Source organism: Syzygium oleosum, unplaced genomic scaffold, assembly GCF_021117445.2.
Source record: "Syzygium oleosum isolate NSW1041296 unplaced genomic scaffold, Sole_v2.1 Sole_v2.42, whole genome shotgun sequence".
NCBI lineage: Eukaryota > Viridiplantae > Streptophyta > Magnoliopsida > Myrtales > Myrtaceae > Syzygium > Syzygium oleosum.
Window position 1 is genome coordinate 244,058 of NW_026607526.1, and position 22,032 is coordinate 266,089.

At 42.7% G+C, this 22,032-nt stretch overlaps 3 protein-coding genes across 4 annotated transcripts in view; all 3 read left to right on the forward strand.

Moving 5' to 3' along the window:
- Window positions 1–22,032, forward strand: part of LOC115662076 (disease resistance protein L6-like) — a 69,285-nt gene that overhangs the window by 37,943 nt on the left and 9,310 nt on the right. The gene's annotated exons all lie outside the window — the stretch shown is intronic.
- The window catches only part of LOC115689455 (fe-S cluster assembly factor HCF101, chloroplastic), a 38,820-nt gene continuing 24,057 nt past the window's right edge, over window positions 7,270–22,032 (forward strand). The window contains exons 1-2 of the mRNA XM_056306273.1: window positions 7,270–7,419; window positions 7,503–7,643. Of these exons, the coding sequence (XP_056162248.1) occupies window positions 7,350–7,419; window positions 7,503–7,643 (211 nt within the window). The 5' untranslated portion in view covers window positions 7,270–7,349. The remainder of the gene's footprint in view (window positions 7,420–7,502; window positions 7,644–22,032) is intronic.
- On the forward strand, window positions 8,202–10,575 carry LOC115661800 (disease resistance protein RPV1-like). The gene is made up of 3 exons (XM_056306275.1): window positions 8,202–9,640; window positions 9,762–9,856; window positions 9,998–10,575. Exon 1 carries the CDS (start codon window positions 8,393–8,395, stop codon window positions 9,374–9,376), a length of 984 nt encoding a protein of 327 aa, XP_056162250.1. The 5' UTR covers window positions 8,202–8,392; the 3' UTR covers window positions 9,377–9,640; window positions 9,762–9,856; window positions 9,998–10,575.

Below are 22,032 nucleotides of genomic sequence, written 5' to 3' on the forward strand. Positions count from 1 at the left end.
TTATAAAGTGAAACCGCTTCGGCCCGTCTCATACCGTGCCTAGTAATTTCATCCCATAATCAAGCGCAATGCCACCACATTCTTTCACGCGTATTCCAATTACTATAGCCACACCAGGGGCTACGGCACAACCCGCGATATTCGCCTCAGGTTGGCAATCTTCCGGTTTATCCGGGCATCGTCCCGCCCCATCGGGCACGGCATCGTCTCACCCGACCACAATGACGGCATATCCCATAAATCATTCCGAATCCGATTCGTTAATGACTACGTCTCCCCTGCTACCAGCGACGGCTTCCAATTACCAAATTGGAGTCACCCGTTAGGGCCACGACCAAACCCTAGGTTGGCGGTCATTCGGTATACGGTTTTCCGATATAACCGGGCACAAAAGGAATCTTTAGGTGATCATGCACACATAGCAACACTCAGGTTCCATCATTATAATTTTCAATAGCCGATGCAAACATAATCCGTGCTAATACGTTGAAATATCCAACTTCCACATATAAAAATGTACTAAAATATTCACACGTGATTATGCACATATCAATAAATTCCCAAACTTGGCATGCTTCTATATTCAAGTATCCACAACATATTTCTCACATAAAACTTAACAAATAAACCCGACACCTCAGGGTTTATTTGTCACGCCCCGTACCCCACGAAGCGCGAGCATCCCATCTCCGGTCGTTTGTGATGCAACGCTCCCAGGATGCGTCGCCGACCCAACGCTCAACAGAGAACAAGCACAAGCGGAAGCAATTAAATAAACAACCCTGACAATTATAAAATACGAGCCAAGGATAGCCAAGCAATAAACACGATCACAGCAGAAAATAGGTACATACTTACATTACTATAGAAAACCTTTTTACAATACCCATCAAACAACCAAAGCGAGCAGTACAAACAGTCAACAGCCACTGGGTCAAAAGGGTAAGTGGCTAGGGTGCTCTTAGGGATCCCAGTTAGGATATGAGGATTCCGAGGATTCATCCGACTGCTCCTCTGACTCCATATCTGCTGCTCCGTCTCCACAGGGGTGCATGCTCAACGACCGCTGAATGCGATGCGGTATCCCAGAAAGAGGTGGTGATCTTGGCATTCTACGGTTGGGGGTCTAAAATGTTTCGGTTTACACAACCATGAGACGAATCTCAGTGAGTTCAACCCCTAAACCTAGGCTAGGCTAGCATGCAATCTCCTGACCGGAAATAAACACTCAAAGTATAACACAACAATGATCACACAAGTCTCTGACCCTGCAGGTTAGATAGTTCAACATCTAATAATCACGGCACATACGTGGCACACATAGTCACACGTATGCCAAACACATGCTCCTGCATCGAGTCTCACACACTCGCACGCTAATCCATGCATTTTTATGCATGCAAATGTCGTCAGCATGTCATATGCATTTTCCGGCCCACTGGCCCACACTGGCACACTGGCAATCGCCCGATTTATTATTTATTACGACTCGAGTCGACAATATTCACAGCCCGGTGCGTCTAGCCTGCTTCAAAGTGCATGAGGCGCAGCAACCGATCTGGCCCAGTGTCTCTAGCCTGCTTCAAAGTGCATGAGGCGCAACACTGATCTCCTTACGAACCAGAGCTTGCTTCAAAGTGCATGAGGATGGTCGTCTTCCGAACGTACCGGGCATCGTCCTGCTTCAAAGTGCATGAGGACGGTCACGACCCGAAGGTCACGACCCGAAGGCCCTTAGGTGATCACACAACCCATTATTATCTAAAACCCGCGTAACACGCATCAGGGTATTTTAGGTGATCACATGCTCATGACAGGCACGTAGTCTCACACAATTTCATCACAAACCTCATTCTCAGCATTCATAATGCGTGCCATGAAATGCAACATGAGCATCCACATAACATAGGCACAGGCACACAGTTCAATCAAAGTCATTCCACAGTGCCTAATTCACAAGCCACGTGCTTACTTGGCCTATTAATACAGTGCGGCCAAATTCCAAATACACAATTCAAGCCATCAATTGGCCAATCACACTCCGCACGATTCAGCCACACAAGCACGCAATATAGCATTTCGCAATTAAACACAATTGATCATCAATCAATCAACAGCCAATCATTCTGGGTAATCCCGGCCATTCAGCTAATAATTCTTGATGTCCATTATAATCCGGTACATTCCTAAAAAATATGGACAGTAGCTATTTCCTCAATCCGGGCCCAATAATTGTCCATAATAATCCCACTAAATTCCTCGGATTTTATTTCCACTAATCAGTCCTCAATCCAGTCCGAATTATACACCGATAATACCTAAACCAGTCCAGAAAAACGCACTATCAGTCCTAATCCGGGTTTAGGAATTTTACTCACCTAATCCAAGGTCATGACGACGGGGAACGGCGGCCGATCACTGGTGAACAGTGAAACCGACGGCGGAATTCCCGGCGATGGCGTACGAACGGCGTGAACAGTGACCGTACGGACGGCGATGAACATTACTGACCCGTACAGACACTGTACGGACAGGGGGAAACGGTGGCCAGCGCGACGGCCGTACGACGGCGACCGTACGGCGCTACAGTACCCCCTCCCCCCCCCGACCGTACGAACACTGTACGGACAGGTACGGTTGGCGTCGTACAGCGTGGCTGGACGGCTGGGTGTCGACGGAACGGCGATCGGAGCTCCGGCGAAGCTCCGGCGGCCCTATTTGCCGGACGGGAAAGAGAGAAAAAGAGGGAGAAAGAGAGAGAAAGGGGTCGGACAGGGGCAAGACTGAGGCTGGGGGCTGAGGTGGTCCACGGCGGGGCACGGCGGCCGGCGGCGGCGCTCCGGTGGCCGGCGGTGTGCTCCGGCAAGCCAAACCAAGAGAGAAAAAGAGAGGGAGAAAGCTGTTGAGGGCTGATCTGGGGTGTTCTGGCCGAATGGAAGGGTGAGGAGAGAGATCAGTTCTGGTCAAATATGGCAGCCTAGGGGCGACACGTGTCGCAAATCCGACGGTTTTGACCAAAATACCCTTAATCCAACGGCCGACGTTCATTCTAGCTAAATAATTGATGGGCAATATGGTCTTTAGGTCCAATAATGCAGCTGATAGTCCATATTTAATTACCCCAAATTTTTTCCAAAAATTCGGACCCGAAAATAGCCTAGGGGCAAAACCGTCATTTTTCCGGTCCAGGGGCAAAATTCCAATTTTGACACATACGTGTTCCATATGTGCGTGGCCAACATAATATGGCGTCGGATTCGCGAAATTCACTTTTTAAGCCCTCGAAAATTGACTGCAAAGTTTCGGGAATAAAATAATATTATTTTTTCAATTTTTGTCGAAATTCCAATTTTTGGCCAAAACCACTCTAAATGTGCGTGGCCACCCCAAAATGACCTTGGCCGCGAAAAATAATCTCAAACGGCCTCCGAATCCAGCCTCGGTGCCCACAGGGGCAAAACCGTAATTTTTCACCCCCGGACCGAAATTTCACTTTTTAACCATACTAACTCAAAATATGCGTGGCCAGCATAATATGACGTCAGATTCCCAACAATAGTCTCTTAAGCCATCGAAAATCAACATCGAAATTCGAGCCCAATTTCGTGATCAAAACTCGCTCAATTTCCAATTTCAGGGTCTCTCACTAACGGGCGGCTGTTTAGAGGTTACGCGTATCGACCTAGGGTTATCCGAGTCATGACGGTCCTGATCATTGAGAGTATGAGAAATTATCACTAGTCCCAGAGATCACGATCGTCCGGTTTAAGTTCAGGACTGGTTGGCCACGTGCACTCTCGGTCATGCAGAATCACCTGCGATCCGATTGTACATCGTTGGCCTTGGCCAAACCAAATCCGTTACTTTTTCTAAGATCGATCCACATTGGTTTATAATATTCTCTCATCATTTCTCGTGATCGGTGTCCGCTTCGCGATCGGATCCTTGGTCCACGTACCGCTTTCTAATTAGCCATACCCTATTGGTTAGTATCCCGAGAGTGATCAGCTCTGGGCGAGACTTACTAAAATGAAATGCGAAATATTGTCAATTTTATTGATCCCGGAACTACATCGAAATTCGGGCTGTTACATTATTAATTAAATACCCGTAATTCTATATTTCACCATAACCAAACAATTCAATTTGGCATACAAACCAATATATAAGGCAAATTCTAGCTTAGGCATCACAATTTAAGCCTAAAATAAACACAATTTAATTTCGGAATTTCCACAAAAATATTAATAAAATAATAATATTTTTAATTCCGAAAATTAATAAAATATTATTATTTAATTCCTGAAAATTAATATAATATTCCAACCGCTTAACAACTAATTCCTAATTAATTAACACTAAACATAATTAACTTAAACTAATCCGCTCGAATCAAGTTTAACCTACTAAGCAATGGATTAAGGCGATAACTCACCTGTTAGCGAATCCGACGACACGAGCGCGACGGCGGTGGCGAGGGCTACGCGTTGCACTGTCCGAAAAAGACACGGAACGACGACGGTGGCTGGGTCTCGGCTGGACAGCAGCTTTGGGGCGGCTGTTTTGCCTCGGCGAGGCTCGGTTAACGGCGGAAATGGCTTGGATGAGCGGCGTTCGGCTCCGGGGCGGTCACGGCAAGCTACTGGCTGTTCTGTGGTGGTGCATGGCAGCAAGAACAGCAGCCCAAAGGCTGTTCTGCTGGTTTGGGCGTGAGGGAGGAAGAAAGGGAGAATGTGGCCGGTTGGTGAGGAGAGAAAGAAATGGACGTGAATGAAGGGGGGGGGGGGGGGGGGGGAGGGGGGAGAGAGAGAGAGAGTGTGGCCGGTTGGGGGAGGAAGAGAGAGAAATGAGAGATATTTTCTCTCATTAAAGCATGTCTCAAAGTCTTCTTTCATTATCCAAAAATGCACAAAAGTCCTCTCTCTTAAATGCTTTTGTTTCTTTGTCTTAAATGCAAGAAGGGTAATTTGGTAATTTCACAAGGTATAAAAATACTTATACGCGTATACGAGCTAGAATTTCATACGGGCTCGTATAATCAAATTTGGGCTCAAACGGATTATGAATGGGCTTGAAAATGCTAATGGGCTCAAACTTAAGCTTGAATTGCAATTGGGCTTGAAATTGGGTTCAATGGGCTAAATTGGGCCACTTGGGTTTGCCTTGGGCCCATGTGGCCGAATCACATTGGGCTTGAGGCCCAATGTGCCTTCATCCGGCCCACTTCCTCATGGGTTCAAATTCTCGGCCCGTTAAATCCTTTTCCGAGAATTTCGAGCAAACCGATAAACGAGCAAATCAATGAGGCGGTGTCCAATAATTTAGTTTTGAAATCTTCGAAGATTCGACATCCAAATTCGGATTCTATTTCGTGGTAAAAATCAATCAATTGCGACTTTAGTATATCTCAAACTAACGGGTGGCTTTTAGGAGTTACGCGTATTCGACCCGTGGTTGATTCGGTATCAAATCACGTTTAAGTTTTCTCGAACCATGGATGATCTTGATTGTCATGTAATTGCGAGGGATCAATCGCTAGTTCCGAAGTACGCGATCATCAGTCAATGGGTTTAGGATCGTTTGCAATACATACAACGGTCAAGCGGAATTACCTACGATCCGATTGTATGCTATTGGCGAATCGTTTTATAACCATTCCTTGATCGGTCTATAATGGCTCAAAATTGTCTCTCGTCAATCCTTATGGTCGAATTGTCAATTCCCGATCGAGTTCTCAGGTCATGCGTACTTAATTCCTTAACAGTCTTTCCCAATCGGTTAGTCACTCATGAGTGATCAATTCAGAGCGAGAATTACTAATAGTGCATCGATTAAAATCATCATTTCATTACATTCCGAATAGGGTCGAATTTGAGGATGTCACACCATTCGTCTGCTTGAGATCCGAGTTGGTGAATTAGTACCTCTTCGATACACCATTCGTCTAGGGAATCTGAAAGGATTAGCCTGATCGAGATCAATGGCAATTTCAAGGAAGCTAAACTTATAGACGATGATCTTGACCAAAAAGAAAAATAATAGATGACGATGGTAAGGACTCATATAAAGAAAATTTTATAACGAGCCATATGAATGAATATTTTACGTAATTAATTTGACTTAATTTTAAGTTGAATCCTACTTACCTTTAATTTGGTTTAGCATTTACCTATATGATGATGTAGATGTATGGAGTATGGCACTAAAAAGGTTCATATAAATTTAATGAGAAATAAATAGCGCCGGTTGAATCGTGTATAACTTTTTTTTTATGCAATTTTATAAAAAAAATTAAGCGAGTGTTTTTTTATACTTAAATGTTGAAGTGACAGTCATAAGTAAGATAAGTTATTTGAAGAATTGTTTCCGCTAATTGCTATTAACATATAGACAAGATGTATTTATTTTTACTTTACTTATTTTTTTAATCTAGATCTCGGGGCTCACGCCTTGGACTTTTATTAACTTCAAAATTTTTTGAAATTTTCACTATACTCAAATATTTGATACTTAGGGCGCGTTTGGTAAGTTACCAAACAATAACAATTTCTATTTTTTTGTTCTCAAAATCAATTTTGAAACAGAAATTCGTTTGGTAAATTTTTTATTCCCGGGCACAAATTTGCCAAAATTTGTTCTCAGAATCAATTTTGGAATAGAATCAAGAAGCAAAAAAAAGTAGCTTCTTATTTCTAGAATCAGTTTTGGAATAAAATCAAGAATCAAGAAATTTTTTCTTTTTCTTTTTCTTCTTTTCGACGGCTGGCAACTGGCCACAGGCCAAGGCCGATGAGGGTGTCGCTGGCGAGGGCGAGGGTTGGACCCTCGTTGCCTGGGCGAGGGCCGCCCTCTCCGGATCTGGCGTGGGTAAGGCTTGCCCAGGCGGCGAGGGTCCAGCCCTCGCCCTTGCTGCCGCCCTCGCCAAATCCGGCGAACAAAAAGAATTAAAAAAAGATATATACTGGTGGCCACGGAATAAAAAAGAATTATTTCTTAGTAGAATCAGCTTCCGGGAACAAAATGGTTGCCAAAAAGCCATTAGATTCACATACATTTTTTTTTTGCAGAATATTTTAACATTCAAATGATATTCTTAATTTTGACTGAAAAAGTAAAAGATATATACTTTTTTGCTCTTATATAAGTCCGAAGGAACATACTTTCTTTTGATGGAAAATGGTCTTCTATTTTAATCTTATAAATTTAACGAACTCCTACTCTGTTTACATGAGGCTCGCGCTTTCTTCACTAATAACAGAGCGCGAGGCTCAGAAGCATTTGCCACCTCTCATTTTTGCTGCAAGAGCTCTCTCAGCCCTTTGCTCTCTCTCTCTCTCTCTCTCAAGAAGATGCAACTCCTGCACTGCCCATCTTCTCCATCTCTCTCCTTATGCTGCTCAGAAGTTCAACCAAACAGGGGTAACTTCTGCGCTCATTGATGCGATGATCATTGGACCGACACTGCCACTGCTCGTTTCAGCACCTGGGCCTTTCTGTTGTAGGACTGTGCTTCGTGGCGAATTCCCTCACAGCATCGGCAACCAGCTCTTATGTCCGGCAACAATGGCTTCGAAGCTCCAGATGGGTATCTCGCAAACTGTCCGTTTCGAATTCCTCTGCAGCTAAGGCTGCTTTAGTGGAAGGTACTTTCTGTATTTTTTCTTTCCTTGTTCTTTCTATGGATAATTTGAATCCATTGATTTCTAGGTGCCTGTTATATTTGGTAAATACCCAAATGGGATTCTTTTTCTTTTTCTTTTTTATGTTTGAGTTTTTATCTATCTGAGCTATGAGAACCCAGTAACTACTTTCGAGAACAAAATAGAAATGTTGAGAATTTGACAGAGTGATCTTGTGGATTGAGTGGAAGTGATACAGTTAAGATTTTTTCTAGTACGCCAATAGCCTGATTTGATTAAATGTATCGTCGTAAGTAAGTGTCCATGTTCAGTTCTTCGTAACTAAAGGACCCCTGACTTCTCTAAGTGCTTGAATATGAAAAGATTGGTTATTGAAGATTGTATATTATTGGAAGAAATCAATAGCTCTATCGGTCAACTAGGGCGCCTAAAGTACTTGGAAATCAGTAGGAAGGATCATCATGGGATCACTCAAGAGAGTGCCCCTGACAACGATTTTGTCATTCATCTATTACCAGACTCGATTGGTGGTTTGAAATCCTTGTCAGTGCTGAAGATGCAAAATCAGGATGATGTTGGAGAACTTCCGCACTCAATAGGGAAGCTACTGGGTTTGAAGCATCTGTCTCTACGTGGTTGTACTGAGCTTAGTAAGCTTCCAGATTCTATTGGAGAGTTGAGATCACTCCTCTATTTGGATTTATCTGAGTGCATTACCAGATTCCATCGGAAGACTAGAGTTGCTACTCAAAATGGATTTATCTCGAACAAATCTTGTAGAATTACCATATTCTATAGGCAACCTTAGACGGTTGAAGTTCATGTGTTTGAATTGGACTAAGATAAGAGACCTACCGAAGAGCATATGGACTCTGGAGAATCTTGAGGAGTTGACTGCCAAAAGCTCTCAAAATTTCGAGGGGGAAATTCCAAGTGAAATCGCGAGACTATCCCAATTGAAGATTCTGAACTTGTCCCGGAGCAAGCTTAGTAGACTGCCAATGACAATAAATCAGCTCTCTAATCTCCGAGAACTTGTTTTATTGGATTGTGCCAAGCTTCGGTTGCTACCAGATCTCCCGACAAGTTTAACAAAGCTAGAGTTGTCCTCTTCATTGTTGAAGGAAGTACCCAACCTCTCGAAACTCACTAATCTACTTCATCTGGACATAAGTGATTGCACTTTTGACTTTAAGTTTTTCAAAACAACACAAGCACGGGTTGCAAATTTGAACCTAGAATGGCTTGGTAGGCTACATGAATTGCAGATTTTGAGACTGGTTCTTTCCGATTCCAACTTGCCTTCGACTAACTTGAGCTCCCTTACTCAGCTCCGGTCACTTGAAATAACTTGTTCCGACCCACGGTCGCTGACACAGCTTCCGTCCAGTTTAGAAGTCTCGAGCTTAGAAGATGTGAAGACCCCAATAGAATGGCCAATGTTCTCCAACCTGGGAAATTTGTGCGAATTAGAGCTCTCTGGCTGTCGGTTAAGAGAGATTGAGTTTGACCATGTGCTTGGACAGCTAGAGAATCTCCAGCGACTGCAAGTGCGCATGTGCAAGCGGCTGGTGAGGCTATCCAATCTATCGAGCTTAAAGGAGCTCGGAGTGCTGAGTGTGGAGTACTGCCCGCAACTTATTGAGATCGAATCCCAACGATCTTCAACGGGAGGTTGCAGTTCCACAGAAAGGCCCATTCCTGATACACTGAAGCTAGAGAGCTCCGGTCTTTGAGAGTCTACTATTGTGAATCGGTGCGAAAGTTGCCTGCTATACCAAATGCGTGTGACGTCGAGGTTATCCCATGGCAATCCTTAACAAGATCTGAGACTGGGCCCACTTTTGTTGATGATCCGCTGACATTGAAGAAGAAGAAGAAGAAGAAGAAGAAGAAGAAGAAGAAGATATATGAAATATGAGCAATCGGCGTGGCCCGCCCAAGCACCAGAACCGTACGCCTGGAAGCCCCCAACCGCCGGCGCTAAAATCAACGAAACGGTAGGCCCCCCAAAATCGGAAAATCCTAGTTCATTCGATAATTGATTCGCATCATTCGAATCCCTACGTAATTGAATCGAAAGAGGCGAGACTTGGGATTGATTTCTGGTTTGCAATTTAGGAAGCTGGAGGGAAGTTCCAGCTGTACTCCGAGATGACTGGAGTTCGCGCTCGATGTGAAGAGCTGATTGCGCGGAAACGCCCGTTACCGCAAGCGTAAGCCCCTCACTGAACCTGCTAAGTGGTCAAAATTATTATTCTTTGGCATATTTGCTTGTGTTGATTCTGGTTTTGCGTTCGAATTGGTGCTCCAAGTTGTACAGTTACTGATTGGTGATTACTTGCGTGGTGTTGTAGAAATAAGTAATTCTAGGAGGGCCTCCAGAAATCGCCGAAGTCCGAGACTCTGCCGCCGCCGAATCCGCCGGTGGCTGTGGCCGAGCTTGGCCAAGAGCTCCTCCCAGAAGGTGGCATTTGGCCACTCCTTTGGCGTCTACTTCCCATGCTCCTCCGCCCAAGTCCAACCCTGCCTGCCGGACATATGCAAGCAATCCGCTGGACTTGCACGAGCGAGGTGAGACGATTAACCCACGAAAGAGGGATCCACCGGGCTCTAACGCTCTTGAAAGACAGGAAAAATAATGAGCTCTCGGATGGTACAATTGGCGGAGCCATAAACAGGGGCGTCTCGGCCAAGCACACTGGAGACGATTCCGATGACTGCCAGACGTCGTGGACCAGAGGTTGTGATGCGGCATTGGGGTCGAGACGGTAGCAACTGGACGTGGTAGCTGTGAACGAGTAAATGCGAGGATTTGAGACACAAGTGAGTTGGGGTTAATTGAGATGAAATCATCAACTTCAAGCTTCTTCGAGACGAGCATTATTCTAGAGATGTGTGTTAAAAACGGCCACACTTCAGGTTTTTGAAAATTTTTCTTATTATTGGATGCGAATTTTAGAAGTATAACCATTTTGTTTTAGGTTTATTGTGCTTTAATCAAATTTAGGCATTGACAGATCTAGAGATTGAATGTGCTTCAACAATAAGCACAGGACAGACATTGATTGCGTGTACCTATACACACTCTGTGAATTTCATTTTGCTTGCCACCTCTTTTGACCCCAAACTCTTATATTGCTTGGAAAGCTTTGTCTTCCTGTCAGGAATACCTGATATTCAATCTTACAGCGTACACATTCATTCTAAAATGATAGAGCAGTATTGCTAGATACAGTCACGTAGGTCCGCTTCTATTAGCCCTCCACACCAACGCTGAGCATAAATTTTGAAACAACTGAGAGATTGGTTGCTTCCATCAATCTCCTAGTTGTTAAAGTTTAAACCGCTATGCCTTGGATGTTGAGAAATCTGAACTACTATTCTTGCACATATAATTCTGCTCGACAATATTCATCAATGGCCCTAGTTTAGGAAAGCGACATTGCGCTGCAAGGACTCTTATGCGCTTTTTCTTCATTATCTCTTCCTGCAATTCATTTATTTGGAATTTCGTCTTTTAATGTATACGGCAGATTGTCCGCGATTTTATTTGAAAATCTTATGCACTCGGCTTAAAGCTACTCAGTTTGCCGACAGCTGATAGTTCCTTCGAAACTCTGTTGGGTAGGGATATAGCGAGGAAAACAGACTTAATCTGTTTCCAGTATAAAAGCAACAAGATTCAATCCATAAAATGCAACTGCTTGTGGTATGATCTTGGGGCACAAACCGGCATAAATGTACGGAAGAGTCGACCCTATGTAAAAAGCCAGAAATACCTTATTAGTGTTTCGCAATACTCGATACAGAGTAACAGGCATAAGCAGGTCGAGTTTAGCGAACTTCCGTAATTACTAAGGTCCATCTGTTCCGAAATTCTTTTCAAGTGTTGGGAACTTCAATGATGTGTTTGCTTTACCATCAAGATGGTCCTTATGGCTGTGAAATTTTTTGGCGAAGAATGGTAGCTCTGTGTCATGCAGTATATTAGTTTTACTGCAATACCTGGAGCGAACTGCTTTCCCACTCTAAAGAATGACCGGGGTTACCTGTAGTCGTATTCAATGACCTTATTATCAGGAAAGATCACTTCTTGGCATGTCTGAGTGATACTGTTGGGGAAACTGTAAATTTTCTTCAGGAAGTTTTAGCGACATCAGGTTGACATCCAACGGCCACATTCAGTGAAAGGATCATTCGAAGGTATGGCCTCTGAATATTTTTGCGACTCATCCTTGCTCGACCTCTTTGACATCTATGGTGGTCTTCAAATGATTTCGTTTAGGTCATGATGAAACATCTATGGAGAGCAACATGTCGCTCACTCTGCTTATATCTAATCCATCTGATATTCGTTTCCAAGCAGTTAGTAGAGAATTTTGTGCTTCCGCAATTTTTAGATTGTAAGTCCTTGGAGCTGCACTGCTCTTTCCTATGGAACGACTGCTACACGAGTGTTGCAATTCTACAGCATCGCAAAACGGGGTGATGCAATCTTCATGGAAGATCGACATTCTTGCCAGGTGTGTGAGCAACTATCTACTGATTTGCAGCATCAATGTCAACTTGGACTTGAATGTTGCCTCGGTCATCAAGTCTGACACGATTTCCTCAACGATCTCGTTTGGAAGGTCCGGTGGAACTCCCAAATGCACCAAGTGCGGGCATATGGTGTCGTAATCGCACACCGCTGGCCATGGAAGTTAGTGAATTAGTGCCCCCCTATTCGATACAACATTTGTCTTGTTAGTTTGCACAGAGCATAAGGAATCTAAGAGGATTAGCTAAGAGATGATGATGGTGAGGAGTCGTATATGGATACTTTGTAACGAGTCGTAGGAATGACTTTAATATGTGATTAATGTAACTTAATTTTCAATTGAATCCTCTTCACACTCTAATGTTGATTTCCTCATTTTTTGTCAATTCGGTTAGTATTTACCTACATGATTTTATAAACGCATAAAGTACGGCAATAACAAGGTATACATAAATTAAAACAATTAACCCTTTTATTTATATGCGGCTCGGGCTTTTTCTACTAATAACAGAAAGCGTAAGGCTCACAAACATTTGCGCTCATTTAAGCAATGGTCATTTAATCGACACCGCCACTGCTTGATTCATCACCACCTGGGACTTTCTGGTGTAGGACTGTTTTCGTGGAAGGTACTTTTTTTTTTTCCTTTTTCCTTGTTCTTTTCATGAATAATTCGAATCGATTGATTATTAGGTGCCTGTTTTATTTGGGAAATACCCAAATGGCACTCTTTTTTTTATGTTTGGATATTTATCTATCTGAGGTACGTGAACCTTGTAACTCAGAACTATTTTCAAGAACATACAATGAACTGTTCAGAATTTGACAGAACGTTCTTGTGGAGTGAGTGCAAGTGATATAGTTAAGAGTTTTTCTATTAAGCCAAATATCTCGAATTTTTTTCAATCGAACACATCATAGTAAGTTCTTTTTTTTTTTTACAGAGCTGTCCATGTTCAATTCTTCGTATCTCTCTGCAATTTGTTGTTTGGAGCTAATAATCTGGTACTTGTGCCATCATATCAATCTGCTTCAGCTAATACATATCATACTCCCTGCCAAGATGAACTACATGTTCTGCCATGAAGAAAATTTAGGAGGTTTATCTGGCAGGCCAAATAAAATGGACTTGCTCTGTCACACTGTGTTCTTGGAATTGCGAAGAAACTATACTTGACCAGAAAAAATTTGACCAACCTTGTGTTTGTGCGCGCGCTTGCGTGCATGAGTTGTATTATTGAGAAGCCCACCCAAACCAACAACTCTTGGCTACCCCTTGTCAACACTGAATTTGAATGGCCCTGAGTGAGATGCAGAAGGATATTAGAGCTAAAAATCGTAATGGATGAAGAGCCAAATAAAATTTCCTATCCTGGATGTGCCGCCAAAAATTATTGGTTAGTTTATTGCTAAGTTGTCGCCGCTAGTTCTCCTCTGATTGTTTCTCTTTTTATTACAATAGTTGTTCATCTCGTAAGCTTCACGTCATTCTGTGTACCTAATCTGCTCTTGTAGTAGAAGAGAGCACTTCGGCAGTTTTGGCACAGACGGCGGAAAGTGATGTGCTTAAAGCCTTGTCTCAAATTATTGATCACGACTTTTTCATGTGGTCTTGTTAAGGACCTCCTGATAGATGAAGCTCTTGGAGAGGTTATTAAAGAATCAATATGGGATTTTAGTCTTTGTACATTTATAAAGAATGACACCCTTACCCTACAATGTCTTGGCTTTGATTCTCAGGTTTCGTTCTGGTTAGAGCTCACTACACCTGAATGTCCAATCAAGGACATGGTAAATAACACAACCTATGTTGCTTGATCAATCACCAAATACATGTTCAGTGCACTAGATGTTTTGTCTTGTCTAGTAATTGCTTTTAGAAACCATTGTCACCTCGTTTTGACATCCTTCCATAAACCTCTTTGTGCATGTACAATTTCCAAGTATCGATGGAGCTAATCTAGGCACATTTTTTCTGCTTCATTATGGATTCGTAAGAGTATTTGCCTGATGTATCAGGTTTCTGAACCTTCAATAGTTTAACAGCATGAGTATTGCTTGAAAGTTTGAGCAGCAGTCGAATGAGGTGGTGGCTAATCTTCCTAGGGTCAAGAATGTTAAAGTAACCATGTCAGCAGAACCAGCAAAACCTGTTTTCACAGGTCAACTTCCTCCAGGGTTACAGATGAGCTCACACGTTATGGCAGTTTCAAGTTGCAAGGTAGGTTACATAACCTTTTGTTGTACTTCATTTTCCAGGTTGTGGCTATGCAGGAATTTCAGTGCATGACATTTGCCAAAACAATGTTTTCGGGTTGCTTTGAGACGGTTGACTATGATATAAGGATGGCCAGCAGTTTCATTCCATTGTGGTGATTTCCCTGATTAGTGAATTTCACAACAGAAAAGATTATTCTTTGAGTAATTCCAATTGCAGTTTTACATGTCGTTTGGTTGCTGAAGCAGTTAGGTGTGGGATCTTTATTGGAGTGGAAATATCTTATTAAAAAGTACTATTCTATAATTTCTTCTATCATGACTGCTGTCTATCAGAATTGTTCTGGGGGGCATGGAAGATCAACTGTATCTGTAAATCTTGCATATACTCCGTGTTTTGAGACTCCAGGGCTCGTGTCTAACTAAATATGTGAGATCATAAATTTCACGGTTCATCATGTGCTGCTGAAATTTTAGGCTTATCCCCCCTCTCACAATCAAACTAAAGGAATAACTTTAAGAAATTGCATATCTTTTCGATTCTTGGCTTTCGTCATCAAATGATTCAAAGTCTCAATCTTCCTTTCAGTGTCAACAGCCGCAGCTTATGATAGAGACATCAAGGCAATCAAAGTGAAGGTTCCGGGTTCCGACAAGGAGTTCTTTCTACACACTGCAATGGTGAGAAGGAGCGACCGATCAGCTCAAAGTGTCGCATAAGGACTTTACTTTGACCGAGAAACTCCCCCGTGTTTTTTTAGTTTTGCAAATGGAAAGTAGGATACGTAAGTTCTTATTGCAGCAATTCAATACGATCATGCATAACCTTGGGAAATAGATAGCTGCTCATGTTACGTGGGATCATGCTTTATACTGACTGCTATGACGCCTGCATGAGTATGAAACAGGATTACTCTTCTATATCCGCGAAGTCGGCCTTGCATACAAAATCAAGAGAATCTCAGTTGGAGGGATTCCCAAAATGTAATAGAGTCCGTTAATTTTGATTCTTTACAAGGATATTTATCAAGAAAAAGCAACTCTACTTGGGCTTTCCATCTTATTCAAAGCTCTGTTCTAAGAATATTAGATTCAATTATCATTCTGAACGGGAGATTTATAATTGTCAATTCGTCTAGGCAGGTCACTAAACAGTTATATGCATTGTATATAATTAATGAAGACAACATTAATGTCCAGGATAGTATACCAATCTTAAAAGTACAGTAATTAATTTGGTCTCCAAGCCAATCTTAATTTGTAATTCTCGTATAAAGCTGTTTTGTAAGCTCTTATGAGGTCTTTTATATGGTCTAGTGAGTTGAACACACTCTGGATTCTGACATCCGCATTCAAAACAGGTCATTGTAACAAATTGCCTTTTGTCCCGGTTTCTTTTACATGATTTCCAGAGACGATAGAATCCTTCATGTGAAGGTTTGAAAGATGTAGCAGGAATTTGAAGTAATGTCATGGAATATGTGGATCCGACCGAACAACTTAAGCAACTACCAGTGTTTTTCAATTATTTCGGCTGCAAGATCATCTGCTCATAGGGTTTTTCATCTTCTTTCAGGAGTAGCGAACGTCTTTTAAGGCATTTCGTGCAGGATTAGATATAGATGAGAGTAGGTCGTCGCGATGATAGAATGATTACCTCAGACGAAAAAAAAAAGCATTAGTACGCTCAAAAGAAGTCTTGGTCTTTTTATATTAGTTTTTCAACCTAACCGCATGTGCGAAATTGCAAGGTGTATTAACTTTACTCGACTCCCATCGCCATCTCACCTTGCTAAGAACGTGGACTTGAGCAAAGACTTGGAATGCATTTGCTAATGTTTAACTTGCTAAACATACGACAGGTCTTCTTCCAATTGGCTCAATATTCTCTAGAGCTTTTGTTTATCAGATCAACAAACAATGGTGAATCTACTGTTTTGTCTCCGCGTTCTCATGCTTGCTTCATACAAAACCTGCATCACTTGGGTTCATTTCATATTTTGCAGAAGTTTCCTTGATAAATAAAGAGAAGACAGAGACTTAGGGGGTCTCTTTTTTTCCTATTTTCTTTGACTCCTCGTTTGGCATTATCTGCATTCTCCAAGTACAGTAATCAATTACGTGTGGAACAGTATCAGACTAATATCTCTTGGTCCTATATCAGCTCCACCAAATTGGTCACGTGATTTCAGTGTAAATACAAAATACACCCATCATCTGATGCGTCCGCTAAGTTCAAAACGGTAAAATGAGATTTCACATCTAATTTCACTGACCAGGCTATTCTTGGGAGATTTTTTTCGGCTGATTTGCATAGTTTGAATCTTGCATCAACTATTGTCACGACTAACGCAGGTACATAAACAATTCGAGCAAGAATTAAATTGTAGAACTTAAACCTAAACACATAGGATTTACATAGTTCGGCGGTGTGCCTACTCTACAGAGATATCGATGAGATGGTTCTACTACAATCGGCAAAGAGAAGATTACAATCGCTTAATCACACTCACTCATTAGTTTTTTAACCCTAGAGAAAACCCCGGTCCACGAGAATCAACCGTAAGAAAGGAGATTTCTTTCACTCTTTCTTAAAAGCTCTTTAGATTGCTCATAAGTCATTTGTTAATTATACATAAAAATAGGAGGTGCATCTGACCAAAATAGGCTCAGACACTCGGGCACTATGTTGGAAAACACTTCCGGCTTTGGAGGTTTGTCGGTTGTCCGGCAACCCAGCCACTTCTTGGCCGAGTGCTCACCTAGTTGCCTGGTTTGTCCAGGCGCTAGGGGGGCCAACTTCTCGCATCGTCCAATCGTCTGTCTCCGTTTCGAGCCCCTACAAACACTTTGAATGTCCAACAACAGCAAACTAGTGTCGATTCCAATTCAAATAAATTTAATTTCGAGCCATAATCAACAAATCTTCACCTTGGCGAGAAGTTCAAATTTATCCTCATTAGTTGTCATATCGATGAAGTGGTAATGTGACATTCTGAAATCCGACCCACTTGGGATTTATGAAATGGATGATTTTATAAACGTGCTTGTAGTTAGATCTCGCCCGGAACTGATCACTCCTGGGATACTAACCATTAGGGAATGGCTAATTAGGGATTTAAATTCGCGCGACCAAAGAAACTCGATCGTGAACCGACTTTCGACCATAAAAATTGTCGAGATGACATTTTGAGCCAAGGTAGGCCGATCCAAGGATAGTTAGGGATCAGTTCGCCGCTGTCATATGAGTGGATCGCGGGTGATTCCGCTTGACCACGAGATAAGTTGACGAACGACCCTAAACCTATACCAAACGATCGCGCCTGTCGAAACTAGCGATCGATCCTCGCGATTACGTGACCACCGAGGTCGTCACAACCCGAGTGAACTTAAACGTGGCTCGATTCAGTATCGACCACGGGTCGAATATGCGAATTTCCCGAAAGCCACCCGTTAGTTCGAGATACGCTCAAGTTACGTTATCAAAATTTAGTTATTTATTAGAGACCAAGTTTGGGCATTGGAAATTATGAAAGTCACGACAAGATAATTGGACGATGTTGTTATTAGCTCGGTCAGCCTCAGATTTGTCTGGATTCTTCATAAAATTCGAATTTTGGCAAGAAATGGAAAATGACCGTTTTACCCTTGGGACTTTGTTAAGGCCAAGTATAATGTGAGAAGGGCATTTTGGTCATTTCACACCAACTTTAGAAATAAAAAATTTTGGACAATTTTGCCCTTGGAAATTTTGTGAAATTCCAATTTTGCCCTTGGATATTTTTTGTAATGATTAATCTTGGCCGTCGATCTTAGGATAAGGTTTAATCGTGACCGTTGATTGGAGATTAGAGAGGAGGGTAGGATGGTCATTTTGTAGGGGGGCTAGACACCAATTATTGGTGACATTGGTATTTCTTCCCATTTTCTCTCTTTCCCTCTCATTCCCTCTCTCTCTCGGCAATCTCTCTCTCACCCTTCCTCTCGGCCGAGCCTCCCCCTTCCCACCGTGACCGTGGCTGGCCGTCAAAGCCAGCCGTCGCCGCCGCTTCCCCGCCGTGTCGGACCGTCGCAGTCCGGTCGCCCTTGAAGCCGCGACCCCGCCACCACCACCGCCCCATCGTCCCTCTCTCTCCCCTGTTTTCCCTCCACCGAAACCACCATCACCGGTCTTCATTCGGTTTAGCCAACCGAGGTGGACCAGTCGCCCGTCCGGCCACCATCGCCGCGGCCGCCGTCGCCGTCCACCCGCCGTGTGGCCGCCGGCTTGCCGTTTCCCCCTCCAGCCCGAGCTAGCTTAGGATTTCAAGTAAGTGGCATCCTAAACTCTACTTAGGATATCGGGTATCGACGGACTGGTTAGGGGCTGATTCGAGTTAATTAGTGGCTGTTTAGGGTTAATTAGTGGTTGTTTAAGGGCTGGTTTGGTAGACTGATTTGGGGGCCGATCGTGGCTGATTTGTGGGTGAAATTGTGAAGGTTTGGGGACTGATTTGACGCTGAATTGAGTGCTGGAAATTGTGGTTTGAAATGATGAGCATATGGTCCGATTTGGGGCCTAAACGTGTCGGTTTGATGTGTGTGGTGTCGTGGCTGGTTGTGGTGATTATTATGGCTTGGAATAGACATGAATATGTTGAATTTATGCTCATAATAGTGGCTGTGATTGTGGGTCCAATGGCGACCTTGCATGCTCGTCAAATTGTGGAATAATTGGTTGAAATGTGGACCCGTTTATATGTGCATGGGCTGAATTGAATTGGCTGGAAATTGGGCATGATTGTGTGCCAATTGAGCATGTGAAATGCGTGAGGTTTGATGTGTGTATGGGCTGAATTGGATTGGTTGGTAATTTGGCATGTGGTGTGTCAATCGAGCATGTTCGTATGATGATCGAACGTGTGAATGAGTGAAAAGTTTATGTGATATGTCGTGTGTGTGGTCACGAAAGTCCCTGAGGCGTGCAATGTAACGCGGGAAATTGAGCTGTCTCGAGGCGTGTACTTTAACGCGGGACAATGCCCGATATTACTGGAAGACCGCCAACCTAAGGCGTGTACTGTAACGCGGACAAGAGACATAGCCTGAGTCGTGTACTGTAACGTGGGCTAAGGAGTGTTGTGAATTTGAGACGGTCGTATGTGAACTGTGGACTGATAGTGGACCTTAGGCGTAAGTACGCGGGTCGGTGGCAAGTTTAATGAGAATTGTGTGGTGAGACGTGAACGAGTGTGTGAAATGCGGAATTGGAAATGCCATATGTTCGATTTGTGCTATGGGCATGAAATTAATTTGGAATGTGCATGTGGTTGGAATTTGTGTAATTGAGACTAACGTGCAGATTGTGCGCATTAAAAGCCCAGGTAAGTGCAAATGTGTGCCCGTTATGTGTTTGTTGAGTGTTGTTGTGTTTGGACTTGTCTGGAGGTACGTGTTAGCCTAGGTGGGGTTTAGGATGTTTACTTGCTGAGACGTGTCTCATGGTTTTTTAACCAAACAATTTCAGAACCCCTGCCTGGACCATGAATCTCCCACCGCCAGCACCTCAACGTTTTGTTATACCGATGCACACCGACCATGTAGTTGTAGAGTATCCGATAGATGATAATATGGCTTGGATCAAGCATACTACAGTAGTCTGGGTAGACATAGGACAACCCCTTTGGCAAGCCCACACTTATACAGCTTAGTGTTTCCTGGATGGTATGGATGAGTTTGGCCCTGTCCGTGGGTTCGATGTCCCTTTTGATAGAATAGGAGATTGGGATCCGTCGGCCATATCCCCTCCCGATGGTGAGATGACTAGTCTGGACATTAGCCTCGCACAGTCAGGACATCAGCATGCACCTGCAGCACCCGAACCTTCAGTGGCTGAGCCTGATCTGGAGCCGGAGGGGTCACAAGCAGGGTATGATCCGATGGATGTGGATCTAGGTGTAGTGCCAGAGGAAGAGCCCGAAGAAGAGCCTGAGGAGGAACCAGAAGAAGATCCAGAGATGGAGCCAGAGGAAGAACCAGAAGAAGATCCAGAGGTAGAACCAGAGGAGGAACCAAAGGATGAGCCAGAAGAGGAGTTTGAAGAGGAGGAGCAAATTGAGGTTCCGTTAGAGTCGGGTGATGAGGACAACCCGATTGAGATCGAGGCGGATTCTGAGTCCTCAAAGGAGCAGGTGGCTCAGGGGGATTCAGACTCGGGTTCTAGGGAGTCTGACTCGGAGTGGACGCCGTCTAGAGGGCGTATGGGCTAGTTTAGGGGTAGAGTGAACCTTTTTGAAGTGTCTCATTTTTGGAGTTAGGGTATACCCAAGCTACTGATCTTTTTTTTTATATCGGTGGTGTAAAGTTTAGAAGCTCGGTGTGCATGTATATTATGTGGATTGTAAGTGGTGTATTGTATAAGTTTGAATTTGTAATGAATGTATATTCTCCCTTTTACCCCTAGCTAAATATTGTCTGGGTGTTTGTTGTTTCCGCTGGTGCCTTATATATGATGTGTGGGGTCGGCGACTTCCTGGGACGTCGCAACTTTCGACCATAGAGGTATGTCACGAGCTCGATGGGGTTCAGGGCGTGACAGGTAATGAGCTTTATAATTGATTGGATGGTCATGTCAAAAAGTGTAGTAAACGATGCAATGCACATTACACATTTATACGAAGATGCTACACACGGATATAATTGAAATAAACTATATCTCTCTCAATTGGTGAAGCTGAATCTCCAAATTTATCGACGAACAACAATGCATTTTGAATGATTGACTTCAACCTTTTTTTCTCAAGACCCGCTTATTAACAGCATAGGAGAAATTTGATCCTAATTTTTTCAATTACTATCAGGATTGATCGGTCGGTCCTAATGGCGATTGTCTTGTGAAGTCAATTGGGCTGGACTTAGTGGAATATGAAAATCAAGAGTCAGATCGTCTTCACAATCCCAACATGAACGAACTCTTAGGTAGCGAATGATAACCATTCTGTTCCGGAATGAGTTCCTGAACCAGAAATAGATTTTTCTATTTCTGGTTCCTGGATGAGTTTCTGAGAAAGAAAACCCGTTTGATAATAACAAAAAATTTCTATTTCTAGAACAGAAACCCGTTTGATAACAGCACAAAATTTCTATTTCCTGAAATAAAAACCCGTTTGATAAACAATAGAAAATTCTATTTCCAGGAACAAAAATCCATTTTTTTAGAAATGGAATAAAAATAATAAAAAATCCGAAAAATTCATAAAAATCTTTAAAAAAATTCAGAAAATCCCAAAAAATTGAAAAATTCCAGAAAAAATCATCAAAATGTCGAGAAAATAAAAAAAATTCAGATTTCGGGAAAATAGGAAGTTTGTTGAATTTTTTCAAAAAAAATCAAGAAATCAAAAATTTCAAAACTTCACAGAATTGCTTAGAATACCTGTGGCCACTCACTTTTAGTGAAATTTAAATTTTTTTAGGTGCCCAAAAAAAATCAAAAAATCAAAAATTTCAAAACTTCATAGAATAGTTTAGAATACATGTGGCCACCCACTTTGAGTGAAATTTAAATTTTTTAAGGTGCCCAAAAAAATTCAAAAACTCAAAAATTTCAAAACTTTACAGAATGGCTTAGATACCTGTGGCCACCCACTTTGA